This window comes from Erigeron canadensis, chromosome 8 (genome assembly GCF_010389155.1).
Source record: "Erigeron canadensis isolate Cc75 chromosome 8, C_canadensis_v1, whole genome shotgun sequence".
In the NCBI taxonomy this organism is placed as follows: Eukaryota; Viridiplantae; Streptophyta; class Magnoliopsida; order Asterales; family Asteraceae; genus Erigeron; species Erigeron canadensis.
Genome location: NC_057768.1, coordinates 8,103,072 through 8,125,950, shown reverse-complemented (window position 1 = coordinate 8,125,950; position 22,879 = coordinate 8,103,072). Strand labels below are relative to the sequence as shown.

Here is a 22,879-nt window from a genome sequence, read left to right as displayed (position 1 = left end):
CGTGAATAGGGGTAATGGGTACTAAGTTTGAAACCGATATTTCAAAAACCGGTTTCAAAATAACTGGCCAAAAAATACAAAAATGACGTAAAAACAAACATAGTTTTTTTTAACTAAGAAGAAAATTGGGATTCCTGTGATACGCAATGTTGGTTATAAAGGTAAAACTCCAGAAGAAAATTGGGATTCCTGTGATGCGCGTTTTGTTGATTTTGAAGATTTTGGCTTATATCCCAATTAAATAGTTTTTTTTTAACTAAGAAGCATTATTCTAGTGTGTTTTATGTATTTTTATTTTATGTTTGTTTTATGTATTGTAATGTTTACTTTGTATTTTAATAAAAATAGTCTTTTATTCATAATTTAAAAATACTACAAACTTATTAAAGACAAACATATAACATAATAATTCATAGAACACATTATTAAATAACAAACTTATTTCATCATCTCATGGACTCCTTTGGCCGTCATGATGAACTCGTTGAATGTGTAAACCGCATTAGCAAGTTGGTCAATAGCAAGTTGAATTTTGTCGTACATCCCCTGCAAATAAGTGAAATATTAACACTCAAGCTCAGTACAATGCTCGGTTTGTATATAACGGATTTCTTCAGCACACCATTTCTTTTTCGCTGCCAGTTTTAGACCAATTTCAACAATTTCCTCTTTGGACTTTTGGTGGTCGAGGATATCAGCCATGATACTGTCATTCACTTGATCGACAGTCATTGGTGGTTTATGGTTACATGATCGAAAGACATTTGATGAGGAAGCCATTTAAGATGTATAAGATTTTGAGAGTTTGTAAGAAATATTTGATAAGGAGCCAATATTTATAGCTAAAATATTTACACAATTAGTCCCTATAACATTTTAGTACCTCAAATTCAAAAGATGTACAGTTTTAGTCCCTCAATCCAAGCTATAAATACCAACTCATAGACACTTCATTTGCACGAAGAGACATTTTCAATATTTTACAAATTCACACACTCTTGCTAACAAAATGGCCTCCTCATCATCAAACAAGAATGTTCATCAACCTCGTCTGACCGAAGAAGAGATGAAATCAAGAATCATGGCTGATGTCAAAGAGGATACTCTCCTTCAAACTGAACTCTCTAACCAAATGGGTTACCTACGGGAGAAAAGGCGACAATGCGAGCATCGGCTTGAGGCACTACAAGCACCAGGCCGTAAGCTCTCGAAGCACGAAGAGACATATTCGTTGGTTCTGCAGGATGAGATCAAGAAAATAAAGAGGGTGGTGGATGACGTTTTTGACGCTGGTCACACGTTGGGTGACCAATGCACCTAGGCCGAATCGTTTCATGACAACTGCGGGGAAGGCAAAAGTACTTGGGAAGTCAAATGCCCGCAACACGACAAGTGGTGGGCAAACGAAAAAGCTTACCGCGGCTTAGGGAAAATGTCAATCAAAGATGAAGAGTAATTTGTGTTGTATTTTAGTTTAAGTACTATGTTTTTTTATATTTTGTGTTGTATTTAAGTTTTAAGTAACGTTATTAATAAAATGTGTTTTTATTTCATGTTGAAACCAATAAAAAACAGATTAGGAATTCAGGAAAAAACAAACATAAATTTCAAATTCATCAATACAAAGAGACATAAATTTCAGGAAAAACAAACAAAAACAACATTTTTATTGAGGTTGAAATTTTAGGGCATGACATATTCAAATTTCAGGGCATGTCTTCCTGTTATGGCTCAATTGACCGCAAATACCACATCTAGCTTGTTGTCTTGAGGTTGAAGATCTGCTCGTAGAACTCTCATCCATATCGTTCCGGTACCGTCTGGTGCGTCTCCTACCCCTTTGCGTGACCAGTTTTTCAGGGTCTCCCTGAATCTGTCAATCTACCTGCGCCCAGTAATTCACCTCTCGAAGGGGAGCAAGTGCAGCATTATACTGATTTGTTCATGTCCTAGTTGTGTACCTTTTACTTGTAAGATGAACAGCTCTCTCTTGTCTATATCCGCAAACAGCAATGGCATGAGAACATGGAAACCTTTGATGCTGCCAAGCTCCACAAGAGCATTTTTTCCTATTCTCCCCCATCACAACATTGTATGTGTACTCGCCTTGTGCATTTCTTTGGTTTGTTCTGACCGTGTAATTACCTGTTCGTTCATCAAACACTTCCACTCTATGGCTTGTTGAGGCTCGTTCACGCATCTGATAAACCTGCCACATTTTGCGAGCTAGTGGTGGGTTCCAACTACTTGCCTTCCGGTATTGGCTGACAAAATGGTCTCTTGTCCAAGTAAAAGTGCTCTCAATTAAAGCTCTAATAGGTAGCATTCGAGCCTTACCAAGGATATTGTTTTGGCACTCGGCAATGTTTGTTGTTAAGTTACCCCAACGACGAAGCGCCGAGTCATGCCTTAGAGTCCACTTCTCCAAACCAATGTTCCTCAAATACGGCCAAACAACATCATCTTCACCTTTGATTGTGTTTATCGCCCAAGTATACTTGGATGATTGGGAGGTGGAACCGATAACCCAAGCCAGATTTTTGATTCTCCTGTTCTTGAAGTGCAAGTTCACGTTGCTACAAACGTGCCTCAAACAATACCGATGATGCCACCCATCAATTTGGCTCACTGCATTAAGAATGCCTTGGTGACGGTCTGAAATGATACACAAATCACCTTGCCTCTGCGACCCGACATGCTCTTTAAAGAGATTTAGAAACCATCCCCAACTTTCATTAGACTCTTCATCAACCATGCCATAAGCGACCGACAATAGTTGTCCATTGGCGTTCTTTGTCACTACAGTTACCAACTTACCTTTGTAGCTGCCTTTCAAATGAGTGCCATCGACAAAGATAACCGGAATACAACGTTGGAATGCCCTAATTGCCGGTCCAAATGCCCAAAATACATACTTGAATGTATGTATATGGCTTGAACTGGTTGGAGAATGGAGCCATTCCACAACAGTGTCTGGGTTAGCACATTGTAATTCAGCAACATACTTGGGCAGTGCATCAAAGTTACTCGGCCAAGTTCCATACAACCTTTCAATTGCTAACCTTCTTGCATTCCACGCCTTGGCGTAGCTCACATCAACATTGAATGTTGTTTTTACTTGGGCATGGATCTGTCTAACTTTTAAAGTTAAATCCTCCCGCACTTGTGACAAAATTTCAGAAGCAATCATACTTGCTGTCATACAACGATTGTTATTAGATATCACTTCTTCATAACAATTGTGACTCTCCACCCACTTTGTGATCTGAAACAATCCTAATCTGTTTCTGTTAGATCCAGCTACAAGCCACCTACACGGAACCCGGTCTAAAACACCACGATAATTCTTCCCCCTGGTCATGCACTGTGCTTTCCAAAACGCTGGCCTTGTATCCATAACAATAAGTTCTCTGTTTTCTCTTATGTTCCAAAGCCTAACAGCGTGTATAAGCTCCGCCTTGCTTTGAAAAAACATTCCTTTTTCTATCACATTTCTATCTAGCGACCAAAATACCACATCTTCTTGAACTTTATTGAATGGCATTAGACAATCTTCATTATCATCTTCAAGATTAACAAGTTCTTCATGCTCCAAAGGACCTTGTGCATGAGCCCCTTCTTCTTCTTCTTCTTCTTCATCTCCAGATACATCCCCATCAACGCTATATGCGTCGATGGTATCATCACTTGTATAAGGTGCCTCGTCGCTTGATCCACCATCCATTGGGTCAATTTCATGATCTTGAACATGTTCATCGTCTTCATCATCATTGTCTTCATCATCGTCATTGTCTTCATCATCTTCGTTATCTTCATCATCTTCGTTATCTTCTAGCTGGTTACTCCCTTGAAAAAAACACTGGCTTTGAGTCAAGCTTAACAACTGGTTTGTACAAGTAGGCTCGAACTTCACTTCAAATTGCGCTTCACCGAGATGATAAATCATTGCCAAAGTATTATCATCCGTAATTAAGTTCCTAAAAGGAACACCCTTAAATTCATATCACAAATATAATTGCAATTTGAACTGTTGTTTTGAAACACCAAAACAACTGTAAGTTATATTACAGATTTGTGAATAAGTCATCATGTGGAAAATGGGAAAACTTCTTCTTTTCGATGAATCTGTATTTTGAAGGATCCCATTTATGAATGATACATGATCATCCCATATTAACTGAACTACAATGGGTTTGAATGATGAAGAAGAAGCCATTTTTTTTAAAGTATTTGAAATGTTATCTAAAAATGTTTGTTGAGTACTGATAATGTTTACTGATGAAGAAGAAGCCATCACATACTATATATATACAACAAAAATCTAATTAGGTTTACATTTCAAATTAGGGTTTCACCACCATTCGACACGTGTTAGGGCTTCCCTCGAAACCGGTATTTGAAAAACCGGTTTCGAATAACGTGCGACTAACCACTATACCAGTCAAAGCCACTGTACAGTTGTCACATCAAGCTTCGAGTCCGGTATTTGAAATACCGGATTCAAAAATTCTTTTTGAAACCGGTATTTCAAATACCGGATTCGACTAGAAAATTTGAAACCGGTATTTCAAATACCGGATTCACTGGTTTCATAAATATTTTTTTTTCAAAAACTTGTTTGACAAAACATCCTTCAAATACGCCCGTTTCGAAAAAATTTTCCCTCCATTTGCTCCTATCGATGACTTGATAACTCACGCTAAATGCAATACAACCGATAAGGTACATCAATTAAAAATTTTAACTAATGATACAACTGTCATTTTCTAAAGAGCATCAGTCATCAGCAACCCCTTAAGTGAGTTCTTTAGCATCAGCAAGTTGCTACAAATTAGTGTGTAAGTATTTATCTAAGTATATATAGAATAACTAATACTCGTACAATATACGGATCTTTTAATATTATATACGATTATTTTAAAAAATTTACCTTTAGTAATGTTATTAGTAACCTTATCCAGCCTTTATAAATAGGTACGTACCAATCCTAGTTTCGAACTCAAGTCATGGAGATTTTTAAGCGAAACTCCAACCAATAGTTATGTAGGAGGGTTGGTGTTATTATAACCTTAACGTCATGCATGAAAGTGAAATATATATGGTAACATTGTTTTGAAGTTTTGCCCTCTTCTTTTCGATTTATTAAACTTTTAAGGGTTATTTACTAAAATGGTACCTGGACTATCCACCATATTACTGGTTTCATACCTATAATTTTAAAATTACTTTCATCATACCCAACTTATCAATTTTTCACTCGAACGATACCTGACTTGACGGGCGTCAGTTTGGCCGTTAAGTTGGGGTATGACTAACGTAAATTTTAAAGTTTTAGGTATGAAACCAGTAATATGGTGCATAGTCCATATATCATTTATGTTATTATTATTATTATTATTATTATTGTTATTATTGTTGTTGTTGTTTTTTTAATTACACAAAGTACATTTATATATCTTTTTAAATATTTATATTTATTTTATAAAAGAATACTTCATTTTTATAAAAAAATTATTGTAAATATTTATTTTTTTATTAAAAACTATTAATATTTCAAAAACTATTATTTATAAAAAAAAAATTTTAATAAAATAATATTTTCTTTTATAAAAGATCATTTTTAGTACAAAGTTTTTATTTTTATAAAAAATATTTTTCAATCTTCTTTTTTAAAGGGGTGAACCGGAAAGTATAATTTCTTGTATTGCATTAGTACCTGTACAACTATTATGTAAGGTTTGAATCACCTCAAAACAGATTTAATCAACTTCATGTGGTGGTATCCATTCAAGACTTCACGTTCATTTATCAATGCTTTACATGAAGTTAATGCACTGCTTCCGATTTACTTATTTTTTTAAATAAAAAATAAATAAATATGAAATAAATAATATCATCATGGATCTATAATTTGATTGATTAATAGTTTTTAATAAAAAAACTAAATATTTACAATATTTTTTATAAAAATAAAGTATTCTTTTATAAAATAAAAGTATATATTTACAAAAAATATCAATGTACTTTTTAAAATTATTTATTCCTAAATAATACTTTGTATAATTAAAACAACAACAACAACCATAATAATAATAATAATAATAATAATAATAATAATAATAATAATAAATAATAATAATAATAATAATAATAATAAAAACATCACTTTCATTAAAATTAATAGGATTTACAAGAAATTATAATAATAATAATAATAATAATAATAATAATAATAATAATGGTTAATTACATAAATGACACCTGGACTATCCACTATATTACTGGTTTCATATCTAAAACTTTAAAATTTACCGTAGTCATACCCCAACTTAACAGTCAAACTGACGCCCGTCAAGTCAGGTATCGTCCGTGTGAAGAATTGATAAGTTGGGGTATGATGAGAGTAATTTTAAAGTTATAAGTATGAAATCAGTAATATGATGGATAGTCCAGGTACCATTTCAGTAAATAACCCAACCTTTAATTCATATATATTGAGTAGGTGGTAATAATTTATATTTAATCTAACTAAAGGCATGAAAAATTATGTTAACACAATAATAAAGTATAATTATAAAAGATATAAATAACTATAAATAATTAATAAATAAAGTTAATTACTTTTTAACATTTTTCAATCTTATAATTTTTTTAAAATATAAAATAAAGGAGTGCATGGAAATATATATCTTATAAACGGCTAAACTTAAATCACAATGTAACTTCGATATAAATATATTATTTTAATAATACATATATGCTTATATAAAGCTATATTAATTATTAAATATTAGTGTTTGATATTAATAAGGAAACTTAAAATTAGGAATTTAAAAAGGACACATGTCCTTTAGATAATAAACAAAGTGTAGATAAATAGAAGTATTAATCATGTTTTAACATATTGGTAGATTATCAACTCGAGTTAATTAGAACCATAATTAAGTTAGATTTATTAATTCTACTTGTTTCTACGATATTTTTGTCATTCCGGATTTAATTAATCAGAATTATGCTTCTTTTTTTTATTATTATCACTCATGTTATTCACTTTTTAAACTACTTAATATGCCAATATTGTTGCTTTACAAAAGGGTTTAAGAAATCAAGATCAACAGAATTTTATTATGTGAAGGATACAAAGATAAAATATAGGACAAAAAGAACAAATTAAATGGGAAACTGACTTGAGAATTGACCAAACATCAGGGGTCACCACTTGAATTTTTCGGTTGACTATACTTTCTTTAATTTTCTATTAGTGTTAATACCCGTATGATATACGGTAGCTATATAAATTGTATCATAAAGAAATTCAAATATACCTCATATATGATTCATGAGTATAAAAGAAATTGTGGTTAAAGTAAATCGATGATCAAAGCTAGATTATAATTAATAAACCGTAACGATAAATACAATATATGTTTAGCTAACGTTTTGGATTTATCTTAAATTTTTAGAACCATATCAAAATCAGAACTTGTAAATATAGTGGATGATGACAAATAGCCTTGTGATTTTTGATCATAAACTCAAGTTTTTGAAGTATTCATGTTAATAACTTATTAAAATTAATAAAAGTAGTGGGAGTTGAAGAATTGAGAATAAAGAGACAATTTATTAATGAGAAAATATCAATCAAATAAGGTTATAATGTCTTTTGTATTAATAAGTTTAGAGTTAGAGTTTAATTCTAATTCTGATAAGGAAATTGAATTTATATACAACTAAAAAAAGCTAATATAACAAAGTAAATAAATTAAAAGGACACGTGTCGATCAAGGATTACACCACGTGTCGTTTCAAGAACATGTCAATCCTGTTTTAGTTTATTGGCAGATAAAAAAGCTAATTTAACAAAGTAAATAAATTAAAAGGACACGTGTCGATTAAGGATTATACCACTTGTCGTTTCAAGAACATGTAAATCATGTTTTAGTTTATTCGTAGATAAGAAAAGTTATGTTAATTTATGAAATTTGTGGTTTAGTATTTCCTACCCACATACCTCACTTTTAACTAAATAGCTCGAGAGAAGAATAAAAAATCTAAACTGCCTTCAGAGTTACAGGCTTAATGGACTTTTTTAATTAATTGTCATCCAAAAATGAACCATCTGTGTGCGATTTTAAAAAAGTTGAACTATCGAAGTATATTTTGAAGTTTAAAACCGAAAATTTATATTATAACTATGTTTATTGTACTCGATTTCTTAAGTTAATTTAAAATTTTACCCATTGTATTTCTCCGATCAACCAAAACATTTGTCTTAATGTATGAATGTATCCCAGGCAAAGAAACAGAGATTTCGATTTCTATGTCTCGATCACCTTCAATAATTTCAGTTTATCATATATATATTATCTATTTCTTAAAAATGTTGTTACACGATGAATGATCAATAAAGGAAAGAAAGAAGGGAGAAGAGACAAAGCATGCTAAACAGGAGCCACAGTTTTGCATATGGCATGCTAGACAAGAAATGTCCCTACTTGGCCCCTACAAACAAACATTATCCAGACCATTGAATTCAACAAATGTTTTTTACATTCTTTCCCATTGGTTGCTGGGTTGCTACTCATTCAACTATACCTATATACCTTTTTCATTGAAATCAAGGTTACCAATTTATTTGTCATATATGATTGGTCATAGGCTGATAATGCATCCAAAAAATTAAGATGAAGTTTAAATTAACTAAATAGTTTGTTTTTTATATGGGAAATGAACATGCAAATTTCACTTGCATGCTGTTGAAGATACAAAATTGGGATTTTATATATATAAACCACCGGAGACAAATTATTTCCTATCAAAAGATATATATGTTTGCATGCTCACAAACGTAGTCCAATCCTTAACACTCATGACTCGTCTTGGCACCCATATATATAAATGAAAGAAAGAATTTAAGAGATACATGTATACATTATATATGTTCCAAGATTAATTATGGCAAACACTTATACATTACAAACTAGTATACGATGATCGATCGTCTCCTCGATGCATGCATCTATATATATTATTGGTAATCATGCTTATTGTTTAATTTTTCAAATATGCATATCCCAATATCACAATGATCTTGACTAGTTGAACTCAAGAACTCCTTCATCTTTCCCATTCCTTTCCTATCTTCTTCTTCATTGCAACTTTCCATAAATACATAAGCCAATTGATCCGAACACCGTATCCCTTCAAAGCTTGAAGACAAGCCTACTCCTCCGATATCGTATTGGTCCTCGTGGCTCAATTGAGAAGCTACAAACTTATCGAGATCTCTCCAGTCAGTCACTTTATTCACATTATCTTTATTACCGTTATTGTTATTATTATTATTAGTAGTATTATTATTATTTACGTTTCCCGCCACTACCGGTGGATCTTCTTCTTGATCATTATTTTCTAATGAAGATATCATTGATGTAGAGCTAGGCCTCTTTATTATTGGGAGAGATGGGCTTTCGAGCCGTGGAAGTTGTACAAATGGATCACAATGCACAAAATTTAAACTCTCGGCTGCTTCTAATTCTTGCTTGCACATAAAACTTTGTGAAAATACAGAACTTTGATGCTGACGTTTGATAACTCGGTTTGATTCATCATTAAAAAATAAGTTGGCTGATTCCCATCCTTCGGTGTGTTTCGTTTGTCCAGTTGATCGTTTCTTGAATGCACGACACACGACCCACCCTTCTTCCTGCAAGAGATTGATATGATCACCAAAAGTCATATAAGATTTGACCAAATTAATGTAATGTTTGTACATATTTGTTTCTTAACAATTAAAGTATTGTTATAAGCATGTAAGAGTGTCCAAAATAACTTCTAGGCGCCGGTAAGTGTATATACAAGTATAAAAGTGAACTATTGAGATATATTAATGTCGATCTAATGTTAGAATTAAACATGAGAGTTGTATGTACCGTGTACTCTTAGACAAAATAAAAGAGCCACAATTCTTACATAATAGTCATAGACATATATACATCATTTTATGTACCTACCTAACTCAGTTTGTTTCACTTTTCTAGTTAAATTAAATTGTTGTGAAACAAAAGAATATATATATATATATATATATATGATTTTTTTTTCCGAGAACCTTTGAGAACTTTTCAAATCAAGCCCAACCGATGATTATTCTTTACATAAAAATTATTTTTTGATTGTTTTCTAGAATAACTTATGTGTAATTTTGAAGTTTATAATTGTGTGGAGGCATCGATTATCATCCGTTATACAATTACGTGGAGATTTGGATTCTTGATCACATGTGCACGAATATTGTTATGATCACATGTATGCAAGTCGATCACATGTAATCATAGCAATATTCGTGCACATGTGATCAAGAATCCAAATCTTCACATAATTGTATAACGGATGATAATCCATGCTTCCACACAATTATAAACTTCAAAATCACACATAAGTTATTCGGGATAAATAATCAAAAAACAATTTTCATGTAAAGAATAATTATCGGTTGGGCTTGATTTGAAAAGTTTTCAAAGGTTTTCGCAAGAAAATGGTTCTTAAAATAACTTTTCAATATATATATATATATAATTATAATACAAGCATTTAAAAAAGTAAAAAGTTTTTTCTCCTTTTTTTTCTTTCTTCCTTCAATCTTTGACCACCATCATGATCTTCCGGCGAGAATTACACATGTGTAACTTAAAATTTTATTTTATTTTTTTTTATCATTTTAGGTTTTAAAATTTCTAGCTTTTTCCTTCGCGAGACAACCACCATCATCTCTGACCACCCCAAGCACGGCGCCGGCAACAAGGGCTCCGCCCGTACTGTAACAAATCGTCAACATCTCTTGGATCCCCGCCCATCAAATCCATACGATTCCCATATGCGTCCCTCGACAGTCAACTTAGAACGGATGAGGGCTTCTGGCCCGTACCGTATCCACCCGAAAACGAACCTGATTCTCGCCAGAAAGTTAACTTACACATGTGTAAGTCTCGCCGGAGATGGTCGTCGTTGCCGGAGGATCATGGTGGTGGTCGAAGATGATCATGGTGGTGGTGGTTGGACATGGAAGGAAGAAGGAAGAAAAAGGAGGAAAAACCTTGTACTTTTTTAAATGCTTGTACTATAAATAACTCACCCCTATATATATATATATACAATCTTATAAAGAATTTTGCCCTTTTTGAAAATCTTAATTTATGATTTGAAGTACCTAAAATACTCCTATTTTTTATTCACTAATTTAAACATCCTTAGCTAACATACCTATAATACCCTTAAATCTTAAGCACTCATTTTATTATCTCTCCTCAAATCTCAACACTTATTTTTTTCTCTCTCCTTTATAAATCATTTTATTCATCTAATTTATTCAAAAAAATTTATCTCAAAAACCATATATCGATAAATTATAAAAATTATATGGGTGTTCTTAAAATTCCATGCTTTTTCATTAGAGATGTTATTCGAAATACTTTCAACGAATTTTTAAATGCGATGGCGGAGCCCGTATGGATAAAACATTTGGCTATCACACGTTATGACTTATCACCTCAAATGACCTATCACCCTTACCATCTAACCACCACAATGTGCGGGCACTTTCCCTCGTGTATATATATATATATATATATATATGATAGATCACGTACGTAGTCAAAGTAGAAAGAAGTTGGTGTAGAAGTGGAAGACTTTTGTTAGAAGAACTCGGATACCGAACGACAAGTAGTACGCGTTTGTACTGAAATCATATCATGCATAAATATCTTTATGATAAACTTTTTATTAGATTCAATCAGTTAGTGATGGTCGATCGTGAAATTAAAGTCAAAGCATATGCCTCACCACACCGACAAACACTCATACATTATGCACCGAAAAAGAATAGAGAAAGACACACGCTTGACACTCACACTCGAAAATTGCAATATAGTACTGGCCGAGAGACCTAGCTAGCATGCATGAAAAAGATATACGGAGTATTTAATTTATTTCATACACACACAAATTAAACAGATATATAGTTTTTCATTTTACTCAAATGAGTTCTCGTTTTCACCTTTAATCTTCATCGTTCTTCTCAGATTAAAAACCAAACAGAAAAAAAGAGATATACCACTAATGCTTTTTAACCAACCAACATATATAACAAATGGTAGCAATAATACCGACGCATATTTTGAAAATTTAAGTTTTAAGGTATAGTATAAGGCAAAATTTTTTAAAGAAATCAAGATAAATATTTTATTGTACGAAGACTACATTCGAGAGGAGGCATGAAAGAGGTGAGATGTAGACAATCACACAGCTTTTGAGAAAACCTTTTACAAAATTAATCATGTGTTATAGAAATAGGTAGGTCGAATAATGCTAGAGAAATTAATGTATGAAAATAAAGATGAAGAAAACTAAAAACTTGGTGGTCATCAAGGATCATTTTTCCCAACAATGAAATATTGATAACATAGTGAGAAAAAAAAACCTACGATGGAAAATGATCAGAAAAGGAAGGGAACTTAATTTATGAATAAGTGGTAATCAATATAACCATATTTAGAGATAGAAATGATCGAGATGGATCTAAATTTGCTTGCCTGGGGAGGACCGTTTTCTTCGGATTCAAGCCTGTATTCATGCATGATCCAATCAGTTTTCTGTCCATTTGGTGCCCTTCCTTTGTAGAATACAAGTGTTTTCCTCATTCCTATGAGCCTTAGTTTTTCATACACTGCTTTGTCTCTTCCGGTAGCCTTCCAAAAACCGGACATGGTTGCCCTATTCGTTCTTGTCCCGGTTGGATACTTTTTGTCCTTGTGGCTAAAGAAATACCACTCCGTTTGTTCCTCATATCCAATTCGACATCTCTCTGATGAATAAAACAATCAGCCAACCGTTAGCGCCTAGTGAAAGTTTCATATATATATTGGAATACCTTACAATATATAACCAAAAGTTGATATAATTAGTACTGGTATAGATGATGGATATGCCTAGCTTTTGTTAAAATTAATACAAAAACTCATACCCAATCTCTTCTTCCATACGAGGTATAACATATTTACGTGAGATGTAAACAGTTTTACCCCTAAACTTATGATACAAACCTTGAGTTTGTCTTCAAAGGCTAGAGGTTTCCACTTGATCCAACACTACTTATTAGATTTAGTAATAAAAAAAGTAGCTTCTTTGAAATGAAAAGAAAAGAAAACCCAACCCTAATTATATATATAGAGTGAATATTTAAGTTTTTTTAAAAACCAATATTCTTACAATTATTGAATTAGCAAAACAAAAAAAAACAAAACCCTAATTAAGTGGTAATAGGTTTTTTACCTATTAGATCCCACGGTTCGATCCTGTATAGATCGATATCTCTAATGACATCGAGATCGATCTTCTGATTCGCAACCTTCTTCCCTAGATAGTAACCGACAAGTTCTTCATCGGTTGGATGAAATCGGAATCCAGGAGGAACACATGATGACTGATCCATGGTGTCCATGATATATATATATATAGCCAATAGGTACTATATCGTACTGGTTTAATTAGTTCTGCATAAAATTCACCACCAACACTTTTTCTTAGTTCTATATCATCATTTTTTATAATGAGAGAGAGAAAGATATTGTTGTGTGGGAAGAGATGCAAGAAGCATGAGCAGAAAGGTATAAATGAGAAGAAAGAAGAAAAAGTAAAAGCATGCAATTCAATAATTAAAAGAAAATGATAAATCCTCCTAACCAATCTTACTAAAAATCCTCTTAATATATCTACTTGTTAACACATAGAATCCACTAATTTTTTTTCCTAATTTCACCCTTTGATTTTTCACAAGTCAGAATCCTATTAATTAAGAGGATTTTTAAGCTAATAATTTAGGAGAATTGATCATTACCCATAATTAAAAGACAAGTGTTATAAGAGACAATCATCAGCTAATTTGGTGGTGAGCTACACTCAAACCAGTAGTACACTTATATTCTTCTATAGAAAGACAAACGATATTATTGGTCTTAATGGGCTTATCGATCACTTCTACTCTCATTTCATTCATAAGTTTATGTCACATCATAATTTCTTTGTTAATACACTTTATTTTATTTATTTTTATTAATTTTGAAATATATACGCTCATATAAATAATCTTTTATCTCTTATATAAATAAAAGATAATTGTTTTTAGAAGCTTTTTTAGACAAAAATTTTATGTGACAACTTCTTATTCTTTTCTACAAGTGTTTTAAAAATTCATGACATCATAAATCTTTTGATTTTTTTTCTTTTGATCTTTATATAATTTAATCTAATATGAAAACCAAATTACTTTTTAAATTAATATATCTCTTACAAATAACTCAAGACCCCACAAATTTTATGTCAAATTTTCCTTTATACGAGTAGTTATTCACGATTATTAAATAATTATGCTAATATTATTATTAATAATATAGAGTTATAGTATATTTTAATTTGTAGCTTAATTATTAGTTTCTTTTAAATTGTAACTTAACTGAAGAAATATAATTATGAAATTGTGTTTATTTTATGAAATTTTTAGCTTTTATAATGATTTTTCTTCTTGAATGCTATGAGTAAGTAATAATTTTCATAAAAAACTTCATTATCTTTAACTTGAAGGTGTAAAGCAAATGAAAAGTTAATTGTCCGATATCCAATTAAAGGTTTTAATACATTATTATGCTTATAACTTTTTTTTTCTCATTCTCGTGTATTATTTTATCACGTGTACTCATTTATGTGACATATAGTCAATGCTAAAATATTCTATTACATCATATTCAATTACTATTGCATTATTTGATTCAGTATTTGACATATCAACTTTTCATATATAATAATAAAACAAACCTGCAATTATTGTTTTAATAAACATTATTGATTATTGATTAGCAAAATTTGTATTAAAATCCCGGGTTAAACCCGGGTTATTCAGCTAGTAAACATATTAAACAAAGAAGACTCACACTCTCATCACACAATCTCGTTGGTAAAATGAAATAACCAATTAACCTATATGATCAGTTGGTGCCATTACAAGATAAGCTTAGGTAAAGAAACAACTTATATATACAATCTTTGACAGATGATTATTAAGTATGAAATTTTAGAGATAGATAGATATGATCCATGTTTAACTAATAATACAAATAGACAAATGATGATCCAAGTTTAGTAGTGTGACCTACTGTAGTAAAAAGTCATGTTTTAATACAAGTGTCAGGCTCGCTCGCAGCCCTGGGTACGCATCTTAATTAAGGGTAGTTACGAAAATATATGGTCGGATATGGTCATCACACACGTCTGGGTCATAAAGAGTACGTCGTCATCCCTTAATTAATAACCTAACTAAGAAAAATTCTGCTCGTCGTTTTATCCGTTTATATATATTTTCTACGTACGTTTATAAAAAAAAAAATAATAATAATAAGAGAGATAAAAAAAAAGTGACTTGATTTGATTGTTGGAACATATGTTTATAAACTTTTGCTTGTATATTATTTGAAAGTATAACGTCTCTCTTAAGTTGTATCGAAATGACTGAACGAGTTTCTCTTTTTATCATAGAGAATAACATAATTAATATCGCGCATAATACCTGCGCAATGCTGCGGAGCTGGTGACAACGGTGTGGTGGTGGTGGTGATGGTGGTGACCGCGTCAAATAGTGTAAGTAATTGATGGAATATAAGGTAGTAGATTTTTTTAAGAGTTCTAAGAAATAAATATTGTAAATATATAAGAAGATTATATTGATCTCATCTACCAAAAATATAAATGTTCAACATGGTATATAATTTTTATAAAAAAATATATAGATATAGGTAATATAACATATCTATATAAAAATATATAGATATGGTAATATTGATCTCACCATGTTCAACATGGTGACAAAATATTGTCATTTCTCTAGGATCCCTGAAGTTAAACACATTTTTAAAAAGAATACAATGGTTTATTAGGGTGATGGCATCACCACCACCCACCACTCACTCACCACTCAAATTTAACCAATCACATTATGTTACCTCAAATCTATCACTGACTCACCACTCACCCAAATTTGTTGGCATTGCCACCACTCACTACAAATTTATTTTTATTTTTAAAATTAAAATTTCATTAAACATAAACCATTATATAAACATAACTAAAAACATAAAAACTAGATAATAAAACTAAAACACATACAAACATTAAAAAAAAAAAACAACAACATATAAATAAATCTAGTCTTCAGCGACGTCGAGATATGGTAACTCTTGAGTCGCAATATGCTCCGTAAGATCATTTCAGAGCCGAAAATGTGTCTCCTCGTCCCGTATCTCCTGTAAACGATCATGCTGACTGGTAGGTTGGACCCGAGGATCTCTAATATGAACCGGACTGATAGCGCGACCGTCATCCTGAAAATCATGTTGTGCATTATGACACACGCATAGACGAGGTTCCTTATTGCTTTCACCGACCTTTGTCGAAACGGTCGAAAAAGGATACCCCATTTCTGCTTGAGAACACCGAAGACACGTTCAACATCCTTTTGAGCTGATTCCTGTAACCGCTTGAACTTTTTCTCTTTCGGAACGGTTGGATACTTGTACGCTTTAACAAAAGTAGACCATTTAAGATATATGTCATCCACTAGATAATAACCACGTCGGTACGTGTGATCATTCACACTGAATGGGCAGTTAGGCGTCGTGCCCATGCGCTCGGGGAGGAAAAATGGAGACTGCTGCAGAACGTTGATATCGTTCAGTGAACCAGGAGGACCAAAAAATGCGTGTCATATCTACAAATCGTGAGAAGCCGTCGCCTCCATCATAATCGTGGGGTATTGATGATCACCCCTTTTATACTGGCCCTCAACTCAACTAGACACATTTTCCATACGAAATGTGTACAATCTAGGTTGCCCAACATACCGGGAATGTGATGTCTCTCCTCATGTGCTTCGTATAACCGCAAAATATCATGCGTTGTTGGTCTACGCAGATATTCTTGCTCATACGTGTCTACAATTGCGTCACAAAAAACCTCGAGACATTCGCGTGACGTTCTTTGAGCCATCTCCAAGTACTCATCATACTCATCCGATAGGTTACCGGTTGCAAGCTGCCTAATGGCGGATGTACATTTTTGTATCGTGGTAAAACTCTTTATCATCCTACCATTGTAACCTTCCTGAAAATACTTGTACCGCGACTCAAGATCATGAACAATCTTTAAGAATAAACGTTTAGGCATACGATACCTATCCTCGAAAAAGTCATCATCGAATTTCGGTTCATCAGAAAAGTAGTCGCGAAACAATCTTTCTCCAGCTTCCCAACGGTTGCGGTTAACAACTTTACGCCTTGACCTTGCCATAGAACTTTCACCATCAGCCTCGATCGCGTCCGCAAATATTTCCAAACTACTATCGTCGGACCATTCAAACGGTTCATCTAGTAAAACCGTAGATCCAAATCGTTTAGCCATTTGTGAAAATGAGTTTGTTTGATGTTTGATGGATATGTTGATGTGTGTTTTTGTTTGAAATGTGTGTGCAGTGTGTGTGTGTGTGTGATTTGAAATGGAAGAAGTTGGGATAGTATTTAAAGGGGAAAAAAAGTACAAAGTTAGCCGTTAACCCTCCAACGGTCACATTCGACCCACCTTCCACGCGAGTGGAACTTCCACCCAAAACTCACCACTCGTGGATGGAAAATCGTTGGCGGCGGTGTTTCACAAGTGGTCGGGGCTTCCACTCGTATTCCACGCGGGTGATGCCAACACCCTTAGCATTATAAGTATTTTAACATTTTGTGCCCCCTGAAAAAGCCAGGGATGGGTGTCGGATTTGTGTCCCCTGTTTATCTGCTAATAGCTCGTTTATCCCAAATTAATAATTAAATGCTTGAATTGAATTAGATATCAAGAAAAAACAAAATGTCTGTTAGAGTTAATACCTAAAATGGTGTAAATGGAAAACATACTTACCAAAATGGTATAGTTTAAAAAATATTTACCAAAGAGGTGTTTTCTTAAAATAAATTTAGATGGTGTTTTTTTATCACTTTTGTAACATTTTTACCTAAACATTAGGTTGCACTTGTTTTATCAAATCTACCAAATTATTGAAACTTAAAAACTCATGATATCTCATAACATTACAATACCAATACAGGAGAGTATAAACATAGATCTTAAATAAAAGAAAACCACATACATATAAAAATTCTTAGTTTCATTCAAAACGCATGATTAAACAATACCATGTATGTGAACAAGTATCAAGCAAATGAAACATTTACAAAGATGAAGGCAAATCTACTTGATCATTAAAACTTAAAAGGTCATGAATTTTTATAACATTACAAAGCCGATAAAAGAGAATGTAAGCATATAATTTAAATAGAAAAAATAAGAATTACATATAAAAATCGTTAGTTCCATTTGCTTCAATTTTTGTAAACGTTCCATTTGCTTGATTTTGTTCATATACATAGTATTGTTTAATAATGGTGATAACTTCTATATTGCGTTTTGAATGAAACTAATGATTTTTATATGTATGTGGTATTTTTTTTATTTAAAATTTATGTTTATACTTTCTTATATTAGTATTGTAATGTTATAAGATATCATGAATTTTAAGTTTTAATTATTTAGTAGATTTAATAGAACCAAGTACAACATAATTATTAAGCAAAATGCTAACACCATTTTTGGTAAAAAAAATTTTAGAAAAACACTATTTTAATAAATATTTTTTAAACTACACCATTTTAGTAAATATATTTCTATTTAAACCATTATGGGTATTAACTCATATATGTTTGTCACCTCTTCTAAGACCAGGCCAATTGACCAAAAGTTTATTGGTGATTTTTTTCTGTATCAATTAAGGAAAGTAAACGATAAAATTTTCACGTGCAATAATTTATGTAGGTCGGGGTTAAAAGAAGAATAGATAGAAGCCAAATGATGAAAGGAAGGTCGAATGATTTAAGATTGTTTTCCATTTTTCTTTTATTTATTTATATTTTTTAAGTTGTGGGCCAGGCGGGTGGGGGGTTGAATTTGGACCTAAGTCTCTTATTGTGTCATGTGATAATCATGGTGTCTTGTGTTGATATGCGAAAATGATGCATCAAGAGCAGAGGTTTCTCCTGCCATCTAAGATTATTCTCTACTTGTAATGGAAATAATTATAAACTCTCATATATATTAAATAATTTTTGTAATTGAAAAACTTACATGTTTTTTGTTATCGGCCAGTAAGTATCAAACAGATTCGGACAATTAAGTATTTTTTGACCAGAGTAACGTTTTTACTGTTGTTGAGCCTGCTACTACTATCGTTGGTTTGACTAATGTACGTTCCAAGACCAAAAGTAATATCACTGCAGATTTTCCACTTTCTTTTCAGATCTAGAATACTTGAACCCGAGCATAACCTGGAGCTCCAATCCCCTAGCTACACCCACATTCAATTCCAGTCACGTACCCTCTATATATACATTTTTAAGAATTTTTGAACCACTAGCAAAATGCTAGAAGCTAAAGTTACATATATACATTTACAATAAATCAAATTCATCCCAGGAAGCAAAATGGTTGTGAAAAATTCGTACATATATAATTACTTTTAGATTAGCTAGAAATTAAGATGCCTCTAACAAGTTTATATATTTACTATAAATAAATAGATGCTATAAAAGTTTTAAACTAAATCGGTATTAAAAAGTGTCTGCTTATTCATAACATATACTACAACAGAAAGATATATACATCAAGACAAATTGATGATTTAGTGCAATCTAGTATATATATATATAGTGGGATGTGATGTGATAGATGCATGCAGAAGCATGAGATCGATAAAGCTTACCAGGTGAGATTGATGAGAAATCCGATGAATTGATATTTGGATATTTGGCAGTGTATGTATGTATGTATATATATGACAGCAATAATACTTAATTATGATATATATATAAGACACATGAGTGGTACTGGTTGACTCGTATATGACATTTTAATGGTTATATAGCTAGCATGTATGAAGGAGTACTATTATACTCACATGAAAAAGAAAAAAGAGGGGTTTATTTTTGAAGGATCTCACTGGAAATTATAGCATGGGCCTTTGATCCACCTTTATTGGATTAATTACCGGCCCTATAGTAGTGTTTCTCTTTTTTTAGTGAACTTTTTATCATTTGTAAATTAAATTTCATCATGAGTTCATTGAACATTTTTTTCGGAAGGTAAATCAGATGACTCTGAACTCATTTTCTATTGCTTTTCGCAGATATAAAATATTACTTATTGTTTTCGTTGTTATCTAATTAACATTGCTTCAACGTATGTAACTTGAGCTTCAATCTTTCACATGAACCGCGATCTTCAAAACCCTTGAAGTAACCCCAAAGAACCTTAAAGTCTACCTAGACGGATTGAATTCTAATAAGTATGCTATTAAAACAAAATTTTGTTTCATTAATTGGAAAGTTTATGAAACCAAATTAGTTTATGGGCTTAGCATAGCTGCGGTTGACGGCGGCATTTTCGTCTGCAACATGGTCAAAATTAAGGGGGCATTGTGTATATTTATAAATTGACGCAGACGGAAATTTAAGATAACTAATTGATTCCGTTGATTCAAAGAATACCCGGAAAACAATTCTTCAAATTATCGTTGATTCAGATTGAATACCGATAATCTGGATTCTCACACTAAACACACATTGTGAATAGGGAAAAAATGAATTTTTGATTTATCATAAACTGATCATTTCCCGAGGTTCTATTACATAAAAATGAATTTTGAAAATATATTTTTTTCAAAGGGCTTAGCCCGTAAGATATAGGCGAAGCCTCTCAATCTATAGCGGAGCAATGACGGTTAAGGGCGAAGCCCGTTAGGTAGATTACCCCATCACCGATCACCCCTATGACCTATCATCCTGTATGACCTATCACTCTCACCAGCTACCCCTTATTAATATCCTTAAGGCGAAGCCCGTACCATACCCTTACGTGTATAACTCACTAACTTGGGTTAGAAAAAAAATTTTAAATTTTTTTTTATGGATCAAGTTAATTAAAGAAAGAATGAAAACAATTAAAAACTAAAAAACAATCTAAAAAAAACAACAAAAAAAGACGGACTTTCTCTTCCTTCTCTTCTTAAGAACCCTCTCTTGATATCTAATATATATGAGGGTTGGGAGTATGTGGTTGTTATGTACCTAGCTTAAGTATAGAACCTCTCACATTTTGTTTTTTTAATCCATAAAATACATGGGGACCCATTATTTATTTAAAATATTTAAAAACTAGTATGTGAGTGGTTTTATACCCAACTTAGGTACATGACAACCTATATATATATATATATATATATAGGGGAAAGATAACTTGGGTATAGAACCATCATCATCATCTACTACGATATACAAGACTTTTTTGTAAAAACACTAAGACTTTTCGGCGACGGACCCACCAGAAAATCATGTGTAAATCATGTGTAAGTTAACTTACACATGATTTTCTGGTGGGCCCGTCGCCGGAAAGTCTTAGTGTTTTTACAAAAAAGTCTTGTATATCGTAGTAGATGATGATGATGTACAAAAATCAATGGTCCTAGTTGGTCCTAAAATAAGAGGTGTTCTCAAAATGTCTCACCCCTATATATATATATATATATATATATAATATATATAATATAAGTAGGTAAGTATGCATACTTCTCTCCAAGCTTGATTTTTCTTGTTAAGTGGCAAATGGATCGACACTTATTTTGAGTTATCTTTGATAGATAAAGTGTCACTTTGAGTTATTTAAACCAAGTGTCACTTTGGTATAAATAAATAAATAAAAATAAAAATAAAAATGGTGAGCACACTAGAGGAGGGGGGAAATACCACAGGGGGATTCAAGAGGTGGTACAAATCAACGTATAACAACTTTTTTTATGTCCAGTTTACCGGAAGGAATATCCACAGAGGTTTTGAGGGAAGAATGTAGAAGATGCGGATGTCTTGTTGACGTTTATGTTGCAAGAAAAAGGGACGTTTATGGGAAGTTATTCGCGTTTGTTAGATTTGCTGAGGTAAGGGACGTGGATAAAATGGGGAAGGCATTGAATAGGCTGACCATTCTTGGTCGGAAGGTCTTCGCTAAGGTGGCAAGGTTCAGTTAGGAAGATGCACAGCCAAGACCCCATTCAAATAAAGGTGGATTCCATACCACCAGGGAAAGGAGTAGGCAACACAAAACAGGGTACATGCCTGTAAATACGAACAACAGACATGTATCTTACAAGGAGGCTCTTACTGGGAAAATAGAATTGTGTAATGTTGACCGGAAAGTAGTTATGGAGGAGGAGGAATTTGAGTTGGCGAAGAAGTGGAAAAACAATTCCGTTGTTGGTGAGGCAAAAAGCTTTGCAAAACTTTGTGTAATGGATGATTGTCTTAAGAATGTCAAGATACCAAACATGGAGTTGAGGTATTTAGGAGGGATGAAGGTTTTGATTTCCTTCAAGTCTTCTGAAGACGCCATAAAGTTTGTGGAATTAGAAGAGTGTTGGGGTACCTATCTATCATATGTTTTTCGTTGGGAAGGACAACTTTTGGAATATGAGAGGCTCGCTTGGCTTAGGATTTCAGGTATTCCCATTAACCTTCGGAGTGAGCTACATGTAGACAAGATTGGGGAACGTTTTGGGAGTATAGTACGAGAGGTGGAGAATGGTTTAGAGGATGCTAATCTTGCTCAAGCTTATGTGGGTGTTCTAACAAAGTCTGGAAAAACAATTTGTGAAGAGCTAAAGTTGGAATGGAAGAAGCAGAGTCTTACTTGTTGG

The 22,879-nt window shown here is 32.6% G+C and overlaps 3 protein-coding genes across 3 annotated transcripts; all 3 read right to left on the bottom strand.

The window, feature by feature from the left end:
• Window positions 1-1,942: 1,942 nt before the first annotated feature.
• LOC122610214 lies at window positions 1,943-3,724 on the bottom strand. Its single transcript, XM_043783205.1, has one exon. It carries the CDS (start codon window positions 3,722-3,724, stop codon window positions 1,943-1,945), a length of 1,782 nt encoding a protein of 593 aa, XP_043639140.1.
• A 5,167-nt stretch (window positions 3,725-8,891) lies between these two features.
• Window positions 8,892-20,026, bottom strand: LOC122579594 (NAC domain-containing protein 37-like). Its single transcript, XM_043751785.1, has 5 exons — window positions 19,898-20,026; window positions 19,264-19,483; window positions 13,330-13,550; window positions 12,591-12,862; window positions 8,892-9,706 (listed from the first exon to the last, which is right to left on the bottom strand). The coding sequence occupies exons 3-5, from the start codon at window positions 13,496-13,498 to the stop codon at window positions 9,029-9,031; spliced, it is 1,119 nt and encodes a 372-aa protein (XP_043607720.1). The 5' UTR covers window positions 13,499-13,550; window positions 19,264-19,483; window positions 19,898-20,026; the 3' UTR covers window positions 8,892-9,028.
• LOC122610213 lies at window positions 16,314-17,502 on the bottom strand. The gene is made up of 3 exons (XM_043783204.1): window positions 16,870-17,502; window positions 16,547-16,756; window positions 16,314-16,427 (listed from the first exon to the last, which is right to left on the bottom strand). Exons 1-3 carry the CDS (start codon window positions 17,500-17,502, stop codon window positions 16,314-16,316), a joined length of 957 nt encoding a protein of 318 aa, XP_043639139.1.
• Window positions 20,027-22,879: the final 2,853 nt, after the last annotated feature.